The following is a 24,776-nucleotide window of genomic DNA, read 5'->3' on the forward strand; positions in this document are numbered from 1 at the left end:
ATGGCACAACAATGTTCAGAGTTCAATCGGGTTTTTTTTATTGATTTACAAGACAGTGATCCATAATTCCTTTGCACCTCCTCTAAACACTGTAGTAGACTCGTGGGTTAGAGGACCATCAATTATCTATGAGGGGACATGCACTGACGCACAAACACACAACAAACACACACACACAGGCGCGCGGACACGCATAAATGCACAGATGTTCAGAAGATATTGTGCTTTACAGAGACCTTCCCCATCTTTATTTTCCTCTGAGGTCATTCCCTGGTGATCCAGGAGAAGCTGAAGAGATGAGATTCCTAAACAGTTTACGTATCTGACAGGAACACAGACTGAAAGGACACACACGCATACACACACACACACTCGCACACTCTCACACACACACACAACACGTCCGCAGAACATGCATCTAAAAGAACATGCTCTCACATAGCACTGACAGCTTGATGTCACATTTCACTTGTTCCTCCTTCCTTTCAGATTGACTCATTAAAGTGAAAATATCTACTTCGCAGGGACTTGATGGAATATCGTGTCCAGTTTTATAACAAGTAAGAAGAAACACTGGATTGCTGAAATACAACAGTTGGTCATCATCTATGGCACACGGTTGTTTTTTTGTCTTTGTGTTTTTGTGTTTTTTTGACCGGCCACACCTTGTGCTTTCATTGTAGCTTGCTGACACACCAGCGGTCTCTTCATCTGAGATACTGAGACTCTGTTACCTATAAAGGGTGATTTTATTGCTTCACTGCTTCTCATGCATACAATTACAACACTATAACTTCGATTCTAAGGATGGTTTTGCGCAGTGCACTGTCAGGTGTGTGAGTGCAGCTCCTACCCTATTGTGAACAAGGATGGTACACTAGGTGTTGTCAAGCGTCACTGTAGTTTCATCTACATGATCTGCGGTTGTAAGGTAGCATACGCAGCAGATGCTGCAGCAGTCATTAAGTATGAGATCTAACTCTGAGTGTTAACAGGTACTAAGTTGTGTTTTCATATTAAACTCCAGTGTCTAAGTGACAAACATTGACACACACACACTTACTTAACATGCCTTCGCCTCTGCTTTCCAGCGTTACCCTTACAACACAATAATGAATTCTGAAACAAAGTTGAACATTGAGGCGACCCATCCATCTCTGCTGCTGTAGGACTTCTGGGTTTAAGAGCTGCTGGCACCGGCTTGGTCTGGTCTGCTGGGAAGAGAACAAAACAGAGACATTAAAGACGGGTGTGTTTATATACAGGTGACAGGCGACTGAGACAAGGCCATTTCTCTTCCATGTGTGAACTTCAACAAGTGTCTTAGAGGACTTACTCTATTCTGCTCGCTGCTGGCTCCGGTCCCTGCAGAAAACTATGCATTCTTAAAGGGAAAAGAAAGTGGAAAGTGTTAGGGAAGAATTTATTGTTCTGAGGTGTAGTGATGCACTGGTATGTTGTGAATGTGTGGACCACATACAGCTTAAGATTCAGTATGCAGTTTTGTCAGCCAGAGCATACCATGCAGCATACAATAGAGTGTTACTTGTTAAAATTCTGCATATTCAACCCTGCACTCATTATCATAGTGTAATACATCACCAGACTATCACTTTGCAATAATGAGTGGTTCATTTCTATGAATGATAAATGAGGAATGCGTTTAGCATCTTTAGCAACTTTTTTCTGTCTTCCTCCTGCAATTATGACCGGAGCCGAATCCAATTGGTCCCCGTCCAACAGAAGAGTCCCTGTGATCTAAAAGTGAGCCATCTGATAAATGAGCACTCCGGCCAAGGATGAAGCTGAGGCAGGAGCCACCGCCTCCACAGAGGGAAGTAATGAGAAGCTGGAAGAGTCGATGCTTACTTGGAGCTCTCCGCCGCTTCCTTCAGTTCCTTGTCAAGTCTGAGGGTGAGAGTTGAAATGACAAGATAAATATAAAGTCATTTAAAAGACAACGCTTGCTCGGTGGTGGAGGTGGTGGTGGTGGTGGTGGGGGGGGGGGGGTTGGGGTGGAGGTAGTGTTTGGGGCTCAGAGGGGGTGGAATGGCGAGGAAGATGTGGCTCACCTAATGATGCACTCTGGGATATTGATGTATTCCATGGGGATGAGTTCTTGCAGCTCGCCCAAGCTGTTCACATACTTTATCTTACTGCTGAACTTGGTGCTGTGACAAGAGACACAAAGCAACACACACACACACAAACAAGCACACACACACACACACACACACACACACACACACCGAAAGTAACCTGCTTAATATCAGAGAAGCACAAGCACAGTAGCGTACCTGCTGTTCTGTACACTACTTGGCCATTATTTGGCAATGGAGCTCTACTCTCTGCTTTTAAACACACATGAAGAAGTCGTTTATTCAAACACAACTTTGCTAATGAGCATGTGTAAACAGGAAGCAGTGATTGTTACCTGATGAAGGGCCTGGTAATGGCTAGAATGGTCCTGATAAACCATGATGGATGGAGGATAATGAAGGATTTCAAATTCTTCCTGAGCCTGAATACATAATACAACATAATAGGCCATGTTATATTTATGTCCACACTGTAGCTCAGCATGTCGTAAGGGTGAGTTTGTTGTAAACAAAGTCTATTTGGAACACTTTCATTAGAGAAAGCTACAGCAGTTTTTAGAGTCGTACTGTAAATTCAACTTAATGCCATCAGTCGCTAATCAAATAATTCTAACTGCGTAGGTTTAACAGCACCGACCTTCTGTCAATCATCTGATAGCATTTCTTTAGCCAGCCGAGGCCCGGCATTCTCCTGTGGGGCGTGGCTCCATTCAGATAGACGATCATGTAGTCTTCTGCTACCATCAGCTCCAGTGTGCTGATCACATAGCTGAGGACACACACAGGCACGCGCACGCACACACACACACACACACACACACACACACACACGCACACACAATTATACTCACTTTTGTAAAGAGGTGAAACAATTTATAGCTCTGTGACCTTGATTGTTAATTTCATGACAAACGAGAATTAATCTAGAATAAAATAAATGAGTGTGATTGAGTGAGCAAATTGTCTTTTACCCAAAAATTGTACATCTGACTGTATCTACTCTCCACATTCTTATCAACCAAAATTCAAATAATTATATGAAAAAAAAAAGTTTCTATTTTCTTTAACTTTAAAGGGTATTTGACATTGTCAGGTAACGGATTTCAAAACTAAGTACCACAAATTACAAATAATGAACCATGTAACACTATTAGCCAGTGTATAGACCCACTTGGAGAACTTGTGTTGCAGTTCTTCTTCTTCTTATAATAACAATTGGCCAAAAGACAAATATGAACTAATAACTAAAATGTATAAATTTCATTATACATCAAACTGGAAAGCAATGATCCATCTCAAAAAACACTGTTACTATTTAATTATTGCATCCTCAGTCATGAAATTCATTTAGCAAAATATGAATGTGTTCAAAATACAAAAAAGCAGTGTTACCAAAATTAAGACTATGAAAATATACCAACACTGTGAAATGTAAGCACCAGATATACAGAATCCATTTTATTTAAGTTTGAATGACAAAAATATGAGGAAATCCCCTGAATTTGAAAAACATGTGCCGCTTTAGAATATTCTCTCCTCTCTGACGTCAGCTGAGAGGAGGAGGCACAAATCTGGCTTCTTGGATCACCTCTCCTGCTATGAATTTCTCCTATTCTGCCTCTCTGCATCCATCTCAGCAGCTAAATCATCCCTCTACCATTCTAAAATCCAATACTCTGCTTCTAACACCCGGAAACTATTCTAATTTCTCTCCTCCACCCCCACACCTACTCTTCCGCAGGGAGTTTTGTCACCTACTTTGAAAAGCAGGTTGACAATTATGAATCTGCTTTCTCCCAACTACCATCTATAGCCCTTCCCCCCGTTTCCTCACCAGCTCTTCTAACTCCACTGACTCTTGTCTCACCCTCCTACCATCCTGACCCAATCCTGCTCTCCCGCTCTCACACCATCACTGTCGATTTGCCCCCCCCCCCCCGACATCCAGCTCCATACTGTTCACCACCCAGACAGTTACTCCTCCTCTCAAGGAACCAGACCTCGACCCATCTGGCGTTATAAGCTGCAGATACTACGCTATACCTCCTTTCATTTGTATCCAAAACTCTTGGATGTGCCAGCTCACTCAATATCTTTCACAGAATAGCCTGTTGGATCCCAACCAGACTGTCCAAGCATGATGTGCAACTGTGCCAACACAGCTGTAGAAACATCAACATGATGTACTGTATCACAGCCAGCAGACTAAACTACTACTACATTTCTAGATCTTTCCAGCTCTGTTTGCGCAGAAGGGCTACGGTTGATTTAAGAAATCAATTTTCCAAAAAGATAATCTTTTCACAACCGTATGCGTTGGGAGGAGAGATAAGATACTGCCTCATTTAAGAAATCAGGCAGTATCTTAGACTTGCTAAGATAAATTTGAGAATGAAATCAATGTTTTGACTGACTTTTCTTTATATTTGTTTTTTATAAACCCAAGGAGGAAGGCGTCATGTCAGCACGCTTTTGGACCCAAGATGTGTCAGCAAAAACAAATGAATACTGTAAGAACAATAGATCAGCAATACTGGGCCTCTTCCATTCATAAAGAAGTTGGGTGAGTAAGTGAATATGAGTGAGTGGGCTACTGTGTGAGTAACAGAGTGAAAAAGTGACTGACTGGTTGAGAGTGTGTATCAGTGAGTGTGGCATCTCACTCACAGGAAGAGGTTCTCCATAACTTCATGGTAGTCCTCGCTGTCACTGTCTGGCAGGAAACAGGCGGCAAACACTATGATGGCGTTAACTCCGTTGCCATAGTAGCCTTGATGACATAAAGACATAAATGCAATAACAGTCAACTTGACCTTATAACATTGTTGGTGAGAGCTTAGCCTTCATTAAGAATTTGACTGCTCTCTAGTATTTTCTGCCTATTTCTGTTCTACTTGTCTGCCAGTCTGCTCTACTTCTGTCTCTCCCTACTCTTTCCTCTTACTGCTTTTCAGATTAATGCAATTTCCTTTTATTCATCAACACATTCAAATGTGGTGTCACTCAGACAGAATGTCTTTTATCTAAATGACACAGATCATAATCCCGTTGACAGTTCAGTGACAGATGTCTACATTTCCATGAGAGAGTTATAGTGTTTCTCTTCAGCCTGTGGTACAGAGCTCAGCAGGTAGAACATGGTGCTAACAATGCTAGGGTTAGGGGTTTGATTTCCACTCTGCCCACCCATAATGTTTACCCACAATTTACTCACTTATGGTGAGTTGCTTTGGACAGAAGCATCCCCCCAAGAGATGTATGTTATGTTAGTAGTCACCTCCATGGGAGATGACTCTCTGGTAGGGCTCGATGCTCTTCATGTTGATGCGGTGCTCCTGCTCCCCGATGACGACTGTCCTCCACAGCTTGCCATCCTGCCGCTCCTCCTCAGCGCTACATGTCGGGATTGGTTCACAAGGCTCCTTTGACCCGCTCCTATTGGCTGCTGGGGGGTCTGGTTTGAACAAAAAAAAAGGCAAAAAATGCAATATATTGTTATTGCATCTTGCAGGAGACCGAAATCAGCACTGATGCTTTCCTCTCAGAGGAAAATACTCAATAAAACCAGCTTTTAAGATGTTTCTCTGTGTGATAAAAAAAGAAATCCTGATGGTAAAAAAGAGAGCTTTTTCCCCATAAGCTGTATATTACATAATAAGAGACTTAAGAAATCCTGACTGAGTGTTTCTGTGCAGAGCCAGTAGAGATGTTAAGTCCATGGCATCAGTTTTATGGGTTTGTTTTCAGATTGACCCACCTTCCCAGTCCATCTCATGGTCCGTGTAGTCGAGGTAATCTCCCTCATCCGGAGTATCGAGGTCGTCAACGTTAATGTCGAGGTCATCAGGCGTCTCCCCGAGGTCATCCTCGCTCTGGTCCAATGACAGGCTGATACGAGGGGCAGATAGCTTCTTTCTTTGGGTGGGGCCTCCTTGCAGGGGTAGAGAGGTGGGAGGGGCTACAGGAATATTACATTCAATTTTAATGACCATTGATAGAAAATGAAAAATCCAGCGTAAAAAGGTTATTTATTTGGATCAGTATAGTCTTTTTTAGATATCTGAACATTTTCTTAGAGACTCTTGAATAATAAATAGCCATTTGTGCACTCTGAATCAGTGCCACGGTTGACTCTACTCACCTGGTCTGCCTTCGCCCCCCTCAGAGTTCATCTTACTCTCAGACGCCAGGTCCATCCCCTCAGTACCCAGGGGGACCTGCCAGAAGAGAGAGACACAAACAAGGACTCTTAGCACACAATAACAAAACTGGAGAGCACAGTAATCCATCCACTGCTGTCCTTCCAGATCCAATGATTTTATAGAGAGGTCGGCCAGTTGTTGAACTGAGAAAGGTCTTTTCCGCAAGTGGTAAATGTCAAGTCTAGGTATTGTCAGCTTAAATTAAAATTCCACAAAACTGTCCAACGATACTGTTCTTTATTTCTTCTGTTGCTTTACATGAAAAATGGATAAAATACTAATGTAAGATAGTCTGGCTGATAGATAGTATTACCCATTAAACACTGGTGCTATTAACATAAAACTTTTTGTTATCCAATCAATGTAACCAGATTATTTTCCCGTTTGAGCTTTCCCAATTGAGTGCGTCTACACATGATGTTACAGCATGTCTGTGATCCATATCCTGGCTGTGTCTACACTCCACATTGTGTCCATCATAACACCCTCCATGATCCACTAACATCCACACACAACTGTGTGGACATGCTGCTGGCCAGAACAGGAATATTATGGTTTTGATCATGAGGACTTCACTGTTTTTAGTCTCCTCTGCTCACAAGCGCCATGATATTGTGATACACAATTCTGTTGTCTAAATTGATGATAACAGGCACATCATTATGGTAACACTTTATTTGAAGGGGGGGGGGGGGGTAAGGCTGACATAACACTGTCACTCATAACTATGTCATGACAACTGACATGAACATGAATTAGACGTTATGAATGTTTACGACTGTTGTCATTAAGTGTCATTCGGTTGATAATGTCACTTTCAGTACAAAGTTGACACTGTTCTAGATGTCTCTGCATTGAAAGTGACATTATCAACCAAATGACACTTAACGACAACAGTTGTAAACATTCTTAACGTCTAATTCATGTTCATGTCAGTTCTCATGACATAGTTATGACAGTGTTATGTCAGCCATATTCGCCCCCCTTCAAATAGAGTGTTACTGCACATTTTATTTAAAACCTCTGACAAAATAAGGTATGAAATATTTTAAGGAATATTTTTGAAAATGTGTTTGACATCACACTTAACAATGCCATTCAGTTTAATGCGATGAGCATCAATTTGGTTATTTTATGTGATTTTGCATACATAAGCCATACTGTGATTAAATATATATATCGATATTACAAAATCCTTATGATTGTCATGATATTGATTTCATCCATATCGTCCAAGAAACACACACACACACACACCAACACACCAACAGATGTGAGACAAGAGTGGCAGGGTGGTAGGGGGAGACAGGAAGGGGAGGGATGGGGGAGAGAAAGGGGAAGGGTTTTGAGGTTAAGGGTCATCTGATCTCCCTTCTTCTTCTGTGAATAATCCTTCCATCCTAAGTGGAGGAGGGGGAGGGCTAGGCAAGACGGAAAAGAGAAAGAAGGCTTGTTACATCACCAGAAGCCCATTCCCCTCCTCGCTGCCTCTTTCTACTGCTGATTCAAATCGAATGGCTACACGCTCGCCTGAGCACAGATTGGGCAAAGATGCAAATTCACTGGGAGTCACGTGTGCTCGCTCACAGGAAAAATAAAGATCCCTGTTCCCTTTCTCCAGAGTGTGACTGGAACAAGGAAAATCTGATTGCATTAGCAACTGCAACAGAGAACTGCTGAATGGTTGATTCTGGTACAGCGGAGATGAATGTCATGCTGATGATTCACAGAAACGCATATGTACACAGACACACACCCACACACATACAGATGCATGCACTGACACACACTCGTACATTGTAGAATAACAAGATCAGCATCAGCTGTTATGTGCATCCTCCATGGAGGATGCTGAGCTGCTTCAAATCCACTTCCACAGCGCAGCACAGGACCACAGTGCTGATGACAGCAGCCCCTCCCTCGCTCTCGCTTCCTGTCTCCCGGCTGTGGGGGAAAAAAATCTCTATATGTCTCCCTCTCCTCTTTATTTCCATGGAATCAAAACCATCTACTCACCACTGCTGGGGCACGGGAATCTCAGTCCTCCTGTGTCTCAGAGCATGGATGTACTTGCCACTTCCCTGCCTGTCTCTAGCTCCCAGCCTCTCGGTAGAGATGCTCAGCTTACAAACAGCTCACAGCTTCCACCATTTTGTGGTCACATGATCTGGGCTATTACCAAATAAGGGCGATCACCTGCTATAACAGCTCTGCACAGCAGCTCCCTTAGGCAGTGCAACTGAATGAGGATATATGTGTGTGTGTGTGTGTTTGTGTCATTATTATCCAGACTAGAGGGGATAAACTCTGTGTGTGTGTGTGTGTGTGTGTGTGTGTGTGTGTGTGTGTGTGTGTGCCATTGTGTTATTACTACCCAGGAGAAGCGTGGGACTGTTATTAATGCCTGAGAGTAGATTTGTGAGCCTGGCTGTGCTGCTGTTCACAGGTTTTTATTCGCCCTTAGGGCAAAACGAGCAATAACAAACAGAAAAGGGAACATTGTCAGCTTCATGTGCTGATAATATGCACAGATGCTGGTGGAAAAATAGTGATTGATACAAAAAAGAAATCTGATGCTTCCCATTTCTGCTCATAGAATACTTTCAGAATGTGTCTGTGTGTTTTGCATTAGCACTGAACCTTACTGAACCTTTCAGCCCTTAAACAAACAAGCTATAGCCGCAAACCAGATAAAACCAAGAATACCTAGACAGTCTTTCCTTCTGTGTGGAAACGGGTATTGTTCTCTCCACAGGTGTAAGCTTATTGTATGTTTGTTTTGGTAGTCACTTACCACTGCTGTGATCTCAGCCCCACCAGTTGGACAGGAAGATAGAGACCAGCCTGTCAGACTTGCACATTGTTGACCATTGTTTGGTACAAAGGTTGTTGCCACAGCATGCCAATCAGCCTGACCACGCCTGAGTCTCCAGCACAGCACAGAGACCTCCTTTAGTTAATCAGTGCCATGCAGCCGTGGTCATATATCTTGAGATGGGTCATAAAAACGTTAGCCCTTTTCATTAGCACTTGAGCCTCAGTTTTATGTTATTTTATTTTGTGTGTCAAAATGACACAAGGTGATGATTAAGATATGGATAAGACAACATTCAACAATATGACAGTTTGTTTACAGAAGACGATTTACAAACTCACAAAATCTCAGACACACAAACTTGAGTATTGTAAAGTTGTTGATTTATTTATATTTTAAAGCTAATCAGAGTTCATGAAAAAAGAAAAACTGTAAATTGTTTAATATGGTACATGGTTGTTATGACACAGTATAAAATTTATATTCACATAAACATAAACTAAGGAGCAACTACGGTGCTGCTTTAACTTCCTCGTCCCATGTAATGCGGGGTGTGCTGCATTCTTGCTACAGCGGAGTTTGTCAAACCAGTTTGATACGATGTACTGATACTTCGCCATACAACAAGGAGGAACTCAGTGCAGCAAGTAATTTAAATTTTGGTTGTCTGTCTCTCTCCAGTGGCAGTGGGAAACATGCTTATTTAGCATTTCTGATGTAATGTTGCATGATTGTTGCAAAAAATGGTACATATGGTATGTACTGAGATATCTCACCTGACACTGCTGTCTATGATTGCCTTTCTTTGATTGCTCTTAAAAGTGGAACCATCACTTTGTCTTACACCTCACTTATTCCAGGTTAAATTTTTCCAGGTTCTCTCTAAAGAGTGTGTCTTTGACGGCTTTGAAGACGACTCGGATGTTCTCTGTGTCGGTGGCGCAGGTGAAGTGCTTGTACAGGGCTTTATGACGCCCGACATGCTGCTCCTTGTACATTTCTAAGATGAACGCTTTTGCAGCTTCAGCATCTCTCCGAGGCCCTGCAGGAGCGAAAGCAGTCTGAAATCAGAAACTGGGAGAAATGAGGGATGCTGTGCTAACACACGCAGAGCATGAAGAGACAGTATGTTTTACCAGTGAAGGCTGGGAAGTAGTCTGCCAAATGGGAATGTGTGATTTTCTCCTCTAGCAGGTCTGTTTTGTTGAGGAAGAGGATGATGGAGGACTCCTGGAACCAAGGGTATGCGACGATGGTCCTGAACAAGGCTTTGCTCTCTTCCAGGCGATTCTGCAGAGGGAGAGAGGAGAATCCATCTTAGACAAGAAAATTGTCTAAACTCATCGGTCAAGATTGAATGTATGGAAATATCTGTTGTCTTTAAAGTTTGAGAGTAACTTGAGGGATAAATATTGATAGCAACCGTATCTAAGGGACAAGAAAACAGAATTTTGGCCTTACATCATTTTCACACTCATAAAGGACCTGGTCGTACTCGCTGAGGGCCACCAGGAAGATGATGGAGGTGACCTTCTCAAAACAGTGGATCCACTTCCTCCGCTCTGAACGCTGACCGCCCACATCCACCATCCTGCAGAAACGACCAGAAGCAATACACCAACATCATATATTGTCATTACGGTTCATAAGGTTTACTACATGAAGAAATAATGTTTCCTTGCTTATTTGAGATACAATTTCTGTCGTTCTTCATATGTTGTTTATATTCATAAAATCTGCCGCTCTTTTCCATTTTCTCTAGATTCCTCAAATGTTCTGGTATTGTAAGTGGTGTGGCACAGCACCCTACCTGAAGACAACTTTCGTGAGGTCAAAGGGGTACTCTATGATGCCCGTGGTGGGGATCCTGACCCTCAAGATGTCCTGCAGGGTGGGGATGTAAAATGGGGTTGTGATTCTGTCCAAGTCGTTCAGGTAACTGAAACGTAAAGAACAAAGCATCCAGTTTAATATCCTGACACATATCACTCTACATATGCACAGTTATATCTAAGTTTTATCAGTATGAGTGCGTACTCATGCTGATAAAACTATCAGTATCAGTACGAGTAAAAATATCAGTTCTGAATTTGGCAGCTGAGTTATTGAGTGCAAAATCAGTAGCACAAAGGCTTTGGTTTGTAAGAGAAGCCTTGGCTTTGTGTAAATTCTTTGATATGAGATGTACGAGAGTCTCACTATTTGGCTGAGTCAGACAACTGGAATTCCCTCCTGCGGTCGTAGCACCTTTGGACACCGTGGTCATTCCACACTCTTCTAATGGCCTCCACCTGCCAGCTTTCCAAAATAGACACCTGGTCTGCCTCCACTCGGTTCAGCTTGTCTGCATGGCTCTGACACACAAAACATCCACAGGGGACAATTCCTAAGACCATCTTTCAATCGTTCTCTGACCTATAAATAGACCTTAGAGGATATTAGAGCTGCAATGCAATTCCCTCTGAAGCTCGATGGTTTTTGGACATCAACAAAAAATCTCAGAGGTGGTAACAGTGATTGCACATTTATAACCTACTAATGACACATTGATATGATGCAAATGTTACCAAAATGCCACATGATCACATGAATATTGTTTTTTTATGGTGTGTACAGTGTCTCACAATGTTCTTGTCATCTATGTAGTCGATGCGCAGAGCCTTCATGGCGTGGATCAGCGCCTGGATGGCCGTGACGATGTTCTGAAACACCAGCCGAGTGAAACCTTTCCTGTCAGCTTCACTGTATCCAGAACCATGGATGATCCTCATCTGTTTGATGAAAGTGCTCTTCCCACTTTCACCAGTCCCTGGGCAAATGAGATGAATGAGAACGAGGGATGAAAAATGGAATGAGATCAAAGCAATGCCAGAAATAGGACATCTGTGATACGCACAAAAAAAATCATCTGAACATCAATCAGTTGCAGCTAAACAGGCTTTCAGCACAACAAAAAAGGCTGCAGTCTTACGAGAGCAAGAATATATTCACAAGGAAATGTTTCACTGTTTAAAAGTGTTTTAACAAGCCATGGATGTTTGTGTGTAGGGGGGTTGCGTTTTGTTTACGTGTATCCAAGTCTACAACCATGCATGTGTCTCTATAAACACACACTCGGGTGAATTATGAAATAATGCATACGTAAATACTCAGTTATAATATAATGCACACCCGAAACACATAGGCTCATGTATGGATGTTATGTATTTAACTATGTATTTTTACATGTGTTTATGCAAATTACAAACATGCATTGCATACTTTGCCTTGTTAAAGTATAGCAGGGTGACCAAATGCTTAGAGAGCCTGTCCCGTAATGGAAAGGTTGCAGGTTTGATCCCTGCAAGTCAACGTTTCAATGAACAACCATGTACGCTGCCGAAGTGTCCATGAGCAAAACACCGAACTCCCGCCTGCTCGCTGGTTGAATGTTACTCTGGATAAGAGTGTCAGCTAAATGCCTAAAAATGTTAACCATTAGACTGACCTTTACTGGAGGATATTGTTCTCAAAACAGGCTGCTAACTCAAGTTGAAGTTTAAAGTAGTGTTGACCTTTAAGCAAAGTCCTGCATGTCTAATGTGTTGTTTCCAGCATAACCAACAGTCAACCTTTTATAGTAAGTGGTCAAATGGGATGTTTGGATAGCACACTGGGAAAAACAAGCCACATGTGAGGCTATCAAAATTTCATGGGACTGGTAGCTACCCATCACAGTTGTCAAAATGTCGCATTGCACAGCATGACACTCTGGCACTGTGAAATGTTTTATTTTTTTGTTCTTTGTTCTGTTTTATTTTCTCTGATCTGCTCTGTTAGCTTATCCATCCTTTGTTTTATGTATGTATCTATGCAAATGTATGTAGATATGTATGTATGTACAGTATGTATGTAAGTATGTATGTACGTACGAACAATAACAACAACAAAAACCCTCAGGCAGTGTGCTGACCTATGACCCTTACATTGAACAGCACCCCATCCGGCTTGTAGGTTAGCATTATCACTGGACACTTTGATGTCCAATGTGTAAAGACAGGAGGTGTAACCAAGCAAAGCTGCACACAGCCTGCATACAGGTGGTCCTGACCATGAAAATCAAATCGGAAATACAATATCTTACATACAACCTTACCAGAACCTTTCGTGACCAAACCTAAACAGAAGAGAACAACATCCAGTCTGTCTACCTGATATGTTGTAGTCCTATATAGGAACATTATACAGTAGCCTAATCTGGGTTGAATTGGGGGAAGTAAACTGAAGGCTGCAGGCTATCAAGCAGCTGGTTAAACAGGTATATTTGACTAATACATGGGTGACTTGTAGGCTAACTATTTTACTCCAGAAAAACGTCAGGAAGGGCAACCAGGAAATGGTTGTAAGGGGCAACACCGTCTACAATTAAATTGGTTTTTAAATACAGGCAAATATTTTCCTGGTTCTGTTGGGCTAACTGTTTATTTTTCTAAAAGGCTCTTTAAAGGTATCAGCTAAGCTAATAATGGCTTTAGTGTTTTTGTATTTAACCCAGACACATGCAGCTGGCCCTCTTGTTCAATCAGCGCACGACTTCATTGACATAATAAATCAAGGTGTCAAAATGTAACCCGTGCTGAATCTGCTTACATGACCACACTCACATGACGGTAACATAATGAAATAAGAATCTGAGTTACTCTGTTGCTCAGTTTGTCCCTGTAAAGGAATTTTTTAAATCTCCAGTTTTCATTGGAGGGTTTAAGTGCCACTTTTTAAGAGTCCCAGTCCGTCAACATGTAGAAGTTAATTATTATCAAAACTAGACGGGCATTTCCCGCGGCGATAGGCACACTCACCTAAAAGCAGCAACTTCAATTCTCGATGTGATTCTCTTTTATCGCGACGAAGTTGTTTCTCTATTTCCAAGTGTATTCTGTGTCTCTCCACTTCCTCGGCAGACATGCAGCATTCCCCCATCGTCACACAAGTTTTACAGGCTACTTTTTAGTAAAACGACGGCGCGGCTGGGAGAGGCTGGTGAAATGGATGGATAATGATTTCTGTCGGACCTTGCAGGGAAACTCCTGTCCCGGAACAGGTGGGTTGGCAACTTTCAGCAGTCATTCTTCCTCATATAGGAGCCAGTTCAGGTGCATTTCACATTCCTTCTGTGCAGGGGAGGCGGGCAGACAGGCTGTTAGTGAGAGGCAATGTAAGTTTACGGGGATCTGAATCACAGGCCTGTGTATCTGCTTACAGGTCCATACTCCCATGGGCTACTGAATTTGAAACTCTTTTCCTAGCGTGAGGTAGAGAGCATGCAGGGAGATATAAAAAAAATATAGCCAGCTTCAATAGACAAATCAACACCATCTGTCTTAATGGGTATGAATGTTAAATGACCTACTAATATGTAAATTGTTTGTCAGTCACAAAGCAGAGGATTAAGGATCAAGAGGCAGGCCTATATGAAATAAATGCCATTCCTTTATTGTACACAGATCACTATATAGTGCCACATTACATTCTCTATCTCTTTCTCTGTAATATAGGTCACTTTCCACTATGTATCCCTGTGTGCAACATTGACAAGTGCCGCCTGTAGTCATGCTGGCTGCAACCAGATGGATATATCACAGGGTTTCAGTACAAACCATTCCAGATGAGCTGGTGGAACAGCCAAGAAAACACTCAACACAAACACTTGATTGGCAAAAAAAAAAAAAAAAAAAAGGTCCCAGTATGTCAGAGAGGAGCTGATTTGTACAGATACACAAAGAATGAATACCTGAGCAACCAATGAATAAACGACGATTTATTCATTCAATCATGCTAAAAAAACATTAGATGATTGTATGAACATATTACAATGACAAATGTGAAATATAACTCAAACATAAAAATTAGACTGTAATTACTTTTACAAACAAGACAAAGGTCATGTAACTATTAGTGCTGAGAACATCCTGATTAGCCTCTATTCATTCATTTTACTCTTGAACAGATATTTAACATGAGTCTGGATCAAGAGTACGAGAATTTAATGCCTCAGAGGTCATTAGACACAACAGTTAGCCTTTCAACACTCATTTTACAGGACCTTGATGCATAGGAAGAAAAAAAGCATAGGAAATTACTGTACCATTTGACATTTAAAAAGTGCAAGGAGGTATATAATGGGGCAACATTTACAGCCATTTTCACACATGATTTTTAGACGAGAAAATGACTTAATAATCCAATCAAAAAATTGTCCCTGAATTGAATATATGCAATATTTTTACAGCCAAGAAGATAAAGACTTCAGAAAAAAGCAAAATCTAGGAAAGTGACATTAACATTCCCTTAGATTGAACTGTATGTTAAATTACATAAAATTATATAATTTATGCTGTGCTCACAAACAATGGTTTAACACTGGACAATGCCATCTCAGACAAATGCGAAGTGTACAAAGTCAAGTAAAATTTGGAATGTGGTTGTGTAACTGATCAGTATCAGACTGAGGGAGATACACACTTACATAGCAACATGAATACCAATGGTAAAAAAAACAACGAAAGTGTACAATGTGCAAATCAATATCTGTATGCGAGTGAACGTGTCCTAAGTGATAATTATGACTCTTTCCCCTTCAACTCAAAATACAAACTAATCATTTAAATACGTATTTTAAACCCTTGTTTTAAACATAAAAAAATAAACTATGACCAACTTAGGTTAGTGATGTGAGGTGCTGCATAGCAGTTATCTACATTAACTTCCACAGGTTCCCTTTAGGAGAGGCCTAGTGTATTGATAGTCCTCAGAGACGTGTGATGCCATTAAAATACTTTTTCCCTCTGGTGTTCGTTTACACTGTGTTACTGCTCTAAATTGTTCACAAAGAGCTCCATAAAAGTCACAGTGCATACTATAATTGACTCTCCTCGACAAGGCACAATTTTAGTTATTACGATATACTTCTTCATTATAGCCGAAGACATCCATTTTCAAACAGCCGAAAAAGAAAATTTGAAATACATAGGAAGTGCAGTCGTTTGGCGACAGACTCTGCCGTTTCTCAATTTCCCGTTGTGGATTATAGTGTTCTACAGCAGTGTGAGGCACGCTGGAGTACTGCAGGATTACCCCCTGGCTCTCCTGACAGCCAGCTGGATAAAGTAGAATGCATTATGGTGGCTCCTCCACAGTTTTACACCAGATTGTACTCCTGCAGGTTGAGCTGCAAGATGTAGTCTTTGACAACGTGGAAGACAAATCGAATGTTCTCCGTGTCTGTGGCACAGGTGAAGTGGGAGTAGATGATTTTTTCCGTGTCTGGATTCAGATCCACGAACATCTTCAGGATGAATTCTCTTCCTGCCTTGACATCCCGCTGGGGACCTGGAGGAAGAAGACAGAGGGCAGAGGAGCAAATTAAAGTCGCTGTATGTTCCCTAGCTGTATAAAGCTTCATGTGTGTTGTGTCTAGTGTTGTGTTATGAAACAAGAACATCAGGGACACAGAACAAATCTAATCAATTTGAACAGTCTTATCAAATTGTAATACAAATATATATGTAAATAACCGTGCACATAGTTGCATTTTGATCATTTGCAAAGCGTTTATTTTGCTAAGATTGTGTAGTCCAAGTAGAAAAGTTCTCTCACCATCATATTCAGGGAAGTAGTCAACCAAATGTGAAAACATGATTTTCTCCTCCAGTAAATCGATCTTGTTCAGGAACAAGATGACTGAGGAGTCTTTGAACCACTTGTAGGTTATTATTGTCCGGAACAAGGCTTTGCTTTCCTCCATTCGATTCTTGGAAAAACACATACCACAAAAGTCTCAGTGTGAGTAGGAATATGAAATCACACACAGCAGCAGTTCAGCAGTGATTGTGTGTATATGCAAATCCAGTGGGCTGCAATCTCATCAAGTGAACAACCTTCACAGAGAGGTGTACACTGCTGAATACAGTGACTAAAGAGCTCCCCCTGCAGATGAGCAACACACACTGCCACAAAATGGGGTCAAGTTCAAGCCTATCAATTTGAGTAGAGATCAGCTCATAGATAGATAGAGAGAGGGGTAGAGAGAGGCATACGGAGCATGAAAAGAGGCAGACAGAGAGAGAGAGAATCCAGGCTTAGTGCTGGGCTCTATAGAAATCTAGGTCATCATCTCCACATAACAGGTTTGGACTTATTCAACAGGAGAAGCGCTGGAACAATGTCCCATTGTGTCCCTCCAAATGACTATTTGATTATCCCTCACTGAACCCCCATCTTCCCCATCCACAGTCTGCTGTGCATAGAGGAACTGCGGCGATTCACTGGGAAAAACAGATGATTCTGGACTGATTACGTTGAAAGGGTGGCAACAGTTGTAAATTAAATATTTTGTGGACAGCAGCCCCGATCTCACCTCGTTGACAGACTCCACAAGGACCTGATCGTACTCGCTGAGGGCCACCAGGAACATGATGGAGGTGACCTTCTCAAAGCAGTGGATCCACTTCCTCCGCTCTGAGCGCTGACCGCCCACATCCACCATCCTGGAACCAGAGATTCAGGACCGTTTTAGTTAGGAAAATCATTATGTTACTCATCCACAGAGAGTTGTATTGTCTGTATTATTACTATCTTACATTGCATATGTGTGGTAAGTGTTGAAAACATTTAACACTTTTATTACACTGTTATGACAACTAAAATGCAATGAACACTTGTCAATATTTGCCATCAAGCAAGTTTGTTTTTGGAGCTTTACGATTTTAAATCTCTTATGCTTGCCAGGCAGTGTTTTTATTGCTACCTGAAGTTGAATTTACGACCAATTTAAAAACCTCAAAGAAACAAAGCTGGCAAAACCGGCCTATTTCTGGTTGCACGTAGCTAATGAAACTATAAATGGCCAGAATAAGAAGAAGGACACCAGGAAATTAATCGTTAAGGGACATGAAGTTCAATTGTGTTAAGTAAAGCAGATATGATGCACATTGTACTACTAACCCTGTTCTGGATTAATCTAAGAGCGGACTGTTATTACATGGTCAAGAAAATAAAACCTCCAATAACTGGATTTAAAACATTTGAATAGTTTTTAAGACCTCAATTTCAATCATTTCTTTTAAGATGTTTTCAGACCCATGGACACCCTATTCCTAGACACATAGACTGAGATCTATGAAGAGAGAGAGAGAAAAAATCTGCCATACACATTTACAAAAAACATTTATCTCAGTAAGAAGGCAGTCAAGAGGATAACGAAGACATAAGACAGACGAGTGCTATACAGTTTAAAACAATGCAGTTGTGACGAGTGGTTTGGCTTCTTGCAGGCGTTATAGTCTGCTCAGCTACTCTTAAGTGCTTTTTCACTATATAAGGCCTCAGCTTCAATCAAACCCCTAGCCTGTTACACACGTATTGTGATCAGTGTTTAAGATGGGACAGTACAGGTGTCTGAATGAGCTCACCTGAAGACCACATTCTGGAGGTCAAAGGGGTACTCTATAATACCTGTTGTGGGAACCCTGACCCTCAGGACATCCTGCTGGGTTGGCACATAAGAAGCATCGGCAATGCGGTCCAAGGCATTCAGATAGCTATAAACAGGAAGAGGAAACAAGATGAAGAACAACACTAGCAAGATTAAGGATGAATGTAGAACCTGGGGAGGGACAGAGAGACCTTTATTGTGAAATATCAAAGTCACAGATATTTCCATTTTCGCCACTTCATTATAATTAATGCCATGGACAGAATTTAAATAATGTTTCTTTGCTAGTGTTATTATACTCCAGTGTCAACAATCTCAAATGGAATAAACGCTGTATCCTCACCTGATCCTCATGTTTGGATGAAACAGGCAACTGGCATTCGATACAGTGGAAACTATTTGGCAAAGTCTGATGAGTTATTAGTCTCTGTTTACACTCACTATTTGGCCGAGTCTGACAGCTCGTATTCCCTCTTCCGATTGTAACATTCCTGAATCCCCAGGTCGTTCCACAGACTCTTGATGGCATCCACATATGGGTTGGTTAATGTTGTGACTTTCTCCACATCGACCTCACTGACAGTACTGGCACGGGCCTGAGCAATAAGAGGAAGATGCACAGAGATCAGAGACATGCCCTATGATTCACATGTATTCTTACTTTTTCTTCTTAATTCATGTAAAAATCTATGCAGCACTGTCTCAGACTATGAATGACATTCATGGGATCTGGTGTTAATATTCCCTGTGTTATCTAGGGTGAGCACCAATAGTTGAAACCCAGCTTGGACGTTAGAGGAAAGGGACAGGGGGATGTTATTGGCCGTCCCATGTGGGCACCTCCCTTCACATGTGTTTAGCTGGATTACAGCTGGTTCGGGCCAGAACCGCCACAGCACCACCTCCCTCCACACCTGCTTTCAACACTGATAACACCCACACTCATCTACACTACACCTATACTACCCTTGCACTGCACCAACACTTAGGCTTACACCTAATGCACAACATCACATCCAAAAATTTCTGACCTCAGCATCAATCTCAACAACAATGGCTTACTCTCTGGCTTGAAACAGCCTGCTCAGCAATTCAGAAACCGATTTGTACCGACAATCGTAGGCTAAAAGGACAGCTGACACACTGGCTTGAAAGGGCCAGCTCAAGGACTGTTCAGAAAACAAACTGTATCAGCAACAAGCACGCACTTCATGATAAACTGCAACCTATTTGGCTCTGTGAAACCAAATACAAAATACAAATACAAACGCACAGTGGGGTTTGCTGAAGTTTTGGGACCGACAGAACGACTGACAGAGTGACTTATACTAGCTGCTGGTCGCAGCTAATAAGTACGCTTAACAATGTAAAACAAGTACACTAGGAGCTGAGGATGGTATATGACAACCCACTTCTGCTACAATAACTCTGCTGTCATATGATGTATAACTGCTGACTTAGTCATCACACAGATTTCATCATTAAGACCCCAACTGGTGTCTCTTCTCCTCAGCCAGAGCCATCGGCTGCTCATCTCAGCTGCTTCGGGAAAAGAGCTGGCCCGCCGTAATCTCAGAGCACAACTCTCAAACTCCCTCTGTAAACTGGTGGTGGATGTAGCTACAATCAGCAGCAATCAACTTCCACAGAGAGTACCGCTGCTTTCCAGCCGTGCTGTTCAGCCTCAGCTGTTAATTAAATGTATCTAGGCGTTTTCCTTTCATATGCCTTCCCATGACACAGCGAGCTCTACAAAGTAAACAGACCTTTGAGTCTTCAAACACAATACCAGGTAAAGTCGTAAAGTCTGGTTCTGATGATCACTGGTGGGACTATAAATTGCTGGACTATGTTTGCTTGGAATTCCCAATCCCTAACTGCCCTAAATTGTGCCTGCTCAATAATAAATATTTCCTGACTAGTTCAGCTTCATATTGTACAAAGCCAGTTTGATGTACAGGTTGTTCTCCTACTGCACAACATGCAACACAAATGTTCATTAGTGACACAACACTTTTTTGTCTACATGCAGATTGATATTTAGTCCACTTTGTCTCTTGTATGTCCTGCAGCACTACATGTTAGCTCCTGTTGTCATTGTACTATGTGTGCCAGTACATATTTATGTCACCATATGTCCACCACCTATACAAATGTCACCAAGACAAATTCCTCAACATTTATAATACTTGGCCAAATAAATGTATTCTATTTCTCTCTCTTAACAGGTAAAGAAATAATTTGAGAGTAATTACGCTGAGTAAGTCTGTTTACTCAATTGCTGCTGCCTGGGACTTCAAGACTTGTTTATACTGCCACTTTGTATCGTCCTTTGGAAAGACTAATTTTGCATCAATGAACTTAGCCTGCAGCCTTTTGGTACAAGGTCCTGTTGTAGACATAGTTGTCGTTTAGTTCATACATGCCCTAATGGGCACAGGATGAACCTGGCACTGCCATTTTTTCCCTTCTGCAGCCCTCTGTGATGTCCTAATGATTACCTCCATCACCATAATCAATGCTAGAGGGGAGACTGTCACCTCGCCATGATACCGATTCCCAGGCGCTGCCATTCAGTGGTAAATTCCTAAGTTGTGGAGCTAATTTGCATATCTTGGAAATGGGCTTTAACCAGTTTATTATGAGATTTGGTACTCTTAATAAACTGAGCTACCCACAGACAGTTGCATGGTACTGAGCCAGATCCAAGTCTAAAAACATAAAATGGAGATCTGTCTTCTGTTGTTTGGCTGACTGAATTTGGTGCCACATCATGTTTGTGTGCTCTAAACACCGCGGGAAGCTCAGTATTCCTGCTGATGCCTTTCCCTACCCGCTTTGCTGCTTTCGCACTCCTGCTCTTCTCTTTGGTGAAATGACGGGACAAATTTAAAGGGGGTCCCTGTAAAATGCTGTGCCAGCTCACTTCTTCCTTTTTTCTTTTCTGCCTAAGATTCTCTGCCCTCCTCAGCGCGAACAACTCTTCAGGTTTACTTGTAGTATGCTGATACCTTCCTCCTCATCTTTTTGAGCTGCCTTCCCTTTCTGCACAAATTCATCCAATTTCTTGCTGTTACCTGGACTTCTTTGGTTCTGAGGCTGCCTTCTCTCATTTTTCTCCAAACCTCTCTGCTCTGTTGTCACAAATATAAGATCCCCCATTTTGTGTTATTTATTGTCACATGTTACTTTAGGCCTATTTTAAAATTAGAGTCAAAAGATTTCAATTCCCTCTTTTCAGTAGCCCTTGGCCAATTCACTTCTAGCTTTCTACTCACTAATCTTTTCTTTTTTTTTTTTTTCGCTGCCTGACCTCTCTGCCCTCCAGACCCTGTGTTTCACTGCTAATTTCCCCTCGGTGACCATTCTGCTGATATCCTGTGAGCTGTCACTGGACTGCACCTTCACTTCTGACTCGAGCTTTTCTTCATCTACGCCTAATCACAGCTTTCGGTGGTGTAACCAGCATGCTGAGTCAGCCTTGTCCACTGGGTCCGAGCCCATGACGGCCCCAGTGGGACGTACCCCCTCCCATCAGCTGCGTCTCCCCGTTGTCACAGACCGCGGGAAAAACCACTGTGTTCGCCTCGGTCTCGGCCCTACCTGGAATTTCAATCGCCGTCAGCACATTTGTGCGAGCCAGTGCATTTGTCTGATTAATATGCTCCTGCTGTTGGTATGAAGGGGATAGATTTCTGGATGATTAATAAGTTATTCTCCCCCCCCCCTCTCTATTCCTCTTTCTTTCTCTTACTTGTGTTTGGCTCAGGAGTTCCCTTCTTTACGTGCCAACAGTGTAACATCATGTATACTTTTCACAAGGCTGCCTGCACACACCGCTCAGTAAGAAGACATGACATAACTCTTTGGCAGCGGCAACGCAAAATTAAACACTGGTGCAAATTAACACAAGGACTTCACCCTAAATGCACAGCACAGGCTTCGTTTAGCGTCAGAGACAGTAAAGCTTGTGCACGTGTGTGACAGTGAGTGGTAATCTGTTACCTTGTTGTGTTCATACTTGTAGGGGATCTGCAGCGTGTTCATGGCGCGGATCATGGCCTGCATGGCTGTGAAGATGTTCTGGTAGACGAGCCTGGTGAAGCCTCGCTTGTCCTCCTCGGTGTAGCCGGAGCCGTGGATGATCCTCATCTGCTTGATGAAAGTGCTCTTCCCACTCTCACCAGTCCCTGCCGTGTGACAGACACACACGTTTAATGTATACTGTACCTGTGTGTGTGTGTGTAGTACTTTGGTGTCAAAACCAAAAACATGTAGTCTCAGTCTTGTCCAATTTTGGACTTAATTTGTCAAGGTTTTTTTCTTGGTCTTGGTTTCGGGTCTCAAATTTCTCAGACTGCTTTTCTTTCGTTCAGGTTTTGTTTTTACATATTTTTGTCATCATCTGTCTCTCACCAGCGGCTGCCTGCATCTTTCCTGCAAAACCTGGACTGATGACATTACAACATTCATTGGCGACAGTAAGCTACCTGTGTATACAGAGTGAAAGTGTGATAAGTGAAAATAAAAGTGAAAATAAAAGTATGCCATTTGAGTATGTCCTAAAGCAGTTTTAAAGGATTTGTGCACTATCCATTTTAGTTTTTTGTTCAAAGTGTGTCTAGGTTGTTTGGTGGTCACCGAAACTAGATATCTGACTTTTGAACCTAACAGGGTGGTGATCCATTTAGCATGAGTCAATCATTTCTGAAAAGTAGCCGTGTCCCAAGGCAAGAACTCAAGCTGTTTTGGTCGTAGCATTGTTGATGCTTCCCAGAAACTCCATACGGGCCCATTTTCCCTGACATTTCAATAATTTAGCCTATAGGGACTAGAGTGTGTCAGTGGAACTCAATAGTGACCATATCATGGTTTATGGTACTTTTTTTTATCCCCTAGATATTACTATAGGATTTTCTGTGATATAGTTTGACCAAGTATAGTAGTATGTATTTTTTCCTGTAGCTTAATATTAGTATCCTTATGAAATGTATTATAGGAGTACAATAGTTCTTTTGGTTGAGAAACAATACAGTCCAATTGGTTTAGTTATATGTCCATTGCCTTCACATCCAACTGAACTGAAAATGAATTATTCACTTTCCCAAATTATAAATGAATGAGCCTTGAATGAACTTAAATCAAGTGCGTGACAATACATTATTGTGGCTGAATATGTTTTTTTGTTTTTTTTCCATTAAAAAGTTTATACAAGAGTGTTTTTCTCCCTTTTACCAAGCAAGAGGAGCTTGAATTCTCGTCGGGAGTCCTTCTTGTCCCGGCGCAGCTGCCTCTCAATCTCATCGTTGATCCTGCGAGCCTCCTTGGCCTCCTCGCTGAGGCAGCAGGCCCCCACGGAGCCCAGAGTCATTGCTCCTGGTCCTGGAGAACACTTCACCTTTTGGGGGCGAGGTGGTGGGCCTGTGTTACCGAGCAGAGACATACATGCTGTTGGAAATATCAGAAACAAATAGGCCTGTCTATCGGCCGGTTTTGATTTATCCCCTGAATCGCATTTCTACATGTGCACGTAACGCCAAGCAATAATTTTGTTGGGAATCAGGTTTGGCAAACGCAAATGAAGGAGCTAAAGTCTATATCCTCAACAGGTATTACCTTGTTCTTTCCTGAAATAAACTTTGTGCAACAAGTAAGACTATAAGCAGCGAGTCTTTACCCTGGTGGCTGAGTTCCGGGCGTGGTGGGCTGAATATGGCGGAGTTTTACTTCATAGCGCTACAAAACACTAAAAAAAAAAGCAAAAGTCATACTCCGAGGGAATGAAAAGCTTCACATGACACTTATTTCGTCTTTCTGCTGTACGTGTTTCCCGGCTCAATGCTCGCCCTCACGGCGTCCAGTTTGCGTTGTCCCGTCTGTGAACAACACCCTGTCCCGCTCCCTGCCTGCCTGTCTGTCCGGGGTGAAAACACACCATGTGACGGAGGGCAGTGCTCTGATGGGAAAGGCTCATGTGGGCTTGTCCGTCCAGTATTATATTACATGGCAACAAATTTCCGGTGGTAAACAGAAACGACGGATACGTGTGAGATCATTGTAGCTCACCGGATAGCAATATAGTTAAAGGAAAACCAGGAAAAGAGAGATTTTAGCCTGTAATTTGAATTTACACATTAATGAGTATGTGCAACATAAATACACAAGAAGAATATAATATAGATGTATTA

The 24,776-nt window shown here is 42.0% G+C and overlaps 3 protein-coding genes across 3 annotated transcripts; all 3 read right to left on the reverse strand.

Moving 5' to 3' along the window:
* Window positions 1-83: 83 nt before the first annotated feature.
* prune2 (prune homolog 2 with BCH domain) lies at window positions 84-6,295 on the reverse strand. Its single transcript, XM_071535340.1, has 10 exons — window positions 6,241-6,295; window positions 5,857-6,057; window positions 5,377-5,553; window positions 4,767-4,869; window positions 2,737-2,868; window positions 2,435-2,521; window positions 2,073-2,171; window positions 1,870-1,908; window positions 1,337-1,384; window positions 84-1,214 (listed from the first exon to the last, which is right to left on the reverse strand). The coding sequence occupies exons 1-10, from the start codon at window positions 6,293-6,295 to the stop codon at window positions 1,181-1,183; spliced, it is 975 nt and encodes a 324-aa protein (XP_071391441.1). The 3' UTR covers window positions 84-1,180.
* A 3,189-nt stretch (window positions 6,296-9,484) lies between these two features.
* Window positions 9,485-14,234, reverse strand: LOC139657483 (guanine nucleotide-binding protein subunit alpha-14-like). Its single transcript, XM_071535345.1, has 7 exons — window positions 13,955-14,234; window positions 11,741-11,925; window positions 11,316-11,470; window positions 10,927-11,055; window positions 10,578-10,707; window positions 10,253-10,406; window positions 9,485-10,158 (listed from the first exon to the last, which is right to left on the reverse strand). The coding sequence occupies exons 1-7, from the start codon at window positions 14,073-14,075 to the stop codon at window positions 9,968-9,970; spliced, it is 1,065 nt and encodes a 354-aa protein (XP_071391446.1). The 5' UTR covers window positions 14,076-14,234; the 3' UTR covers window positions 9,485-9,967.
* Window positions 14,235-14,565: 331 nt separating this feature from the next.
* Window positions 14,566-24,493, reverse strand: LOC139657482 (guanine nucleotide-binding protein G(q) subunit alpha-like). Its single transcript, XM_071535344.1, has 8 exons — window positions 24,266-24,493; window positions 23,824-24,009; window positions 22,594-22,778; window positions 19,030-19,184; window positions 18,566-18,694; window positions 17,512-17,641; window positions 16,752-16,905; window positions 14,566-16,484 (listed from the first exon to the last, which is right to left on the reverse strand). Exons 2-8 carry the CDS (start codon window positions 23,957-23,959, stop codon window positions 16,294-16,296), a joined length of 1,080 nt encoding a protein of 359 aa, XP_071391445.1. The 5' UTR covers window positions 23,960-24,009; window positions 24,266-24,493; the 3' UTR covers window positions 14,566-16,293.
* Between the last annotated feature and the right edge of the window lie 283 nt (window positions 24,494-24,776).

The sequence above is a fragment of the Centroberyx affinis genome, unplaced genomic scaffold, assembly GCF_046629955.1.
Source record: "Centroberyx affinis isolate AG114_WGS23_722 - 3 ecotype Tasmania unplaced genomic scaffold, CSIRO-AGI_Caff_v1 ptg002692l_1, whole genome shotgun sequence".
NCBI lineage: Eukaryota > Metazoa > Chordata > Actinopteri > Beryciformes > Berycidae > Centroberyx > Centroberyx affinis.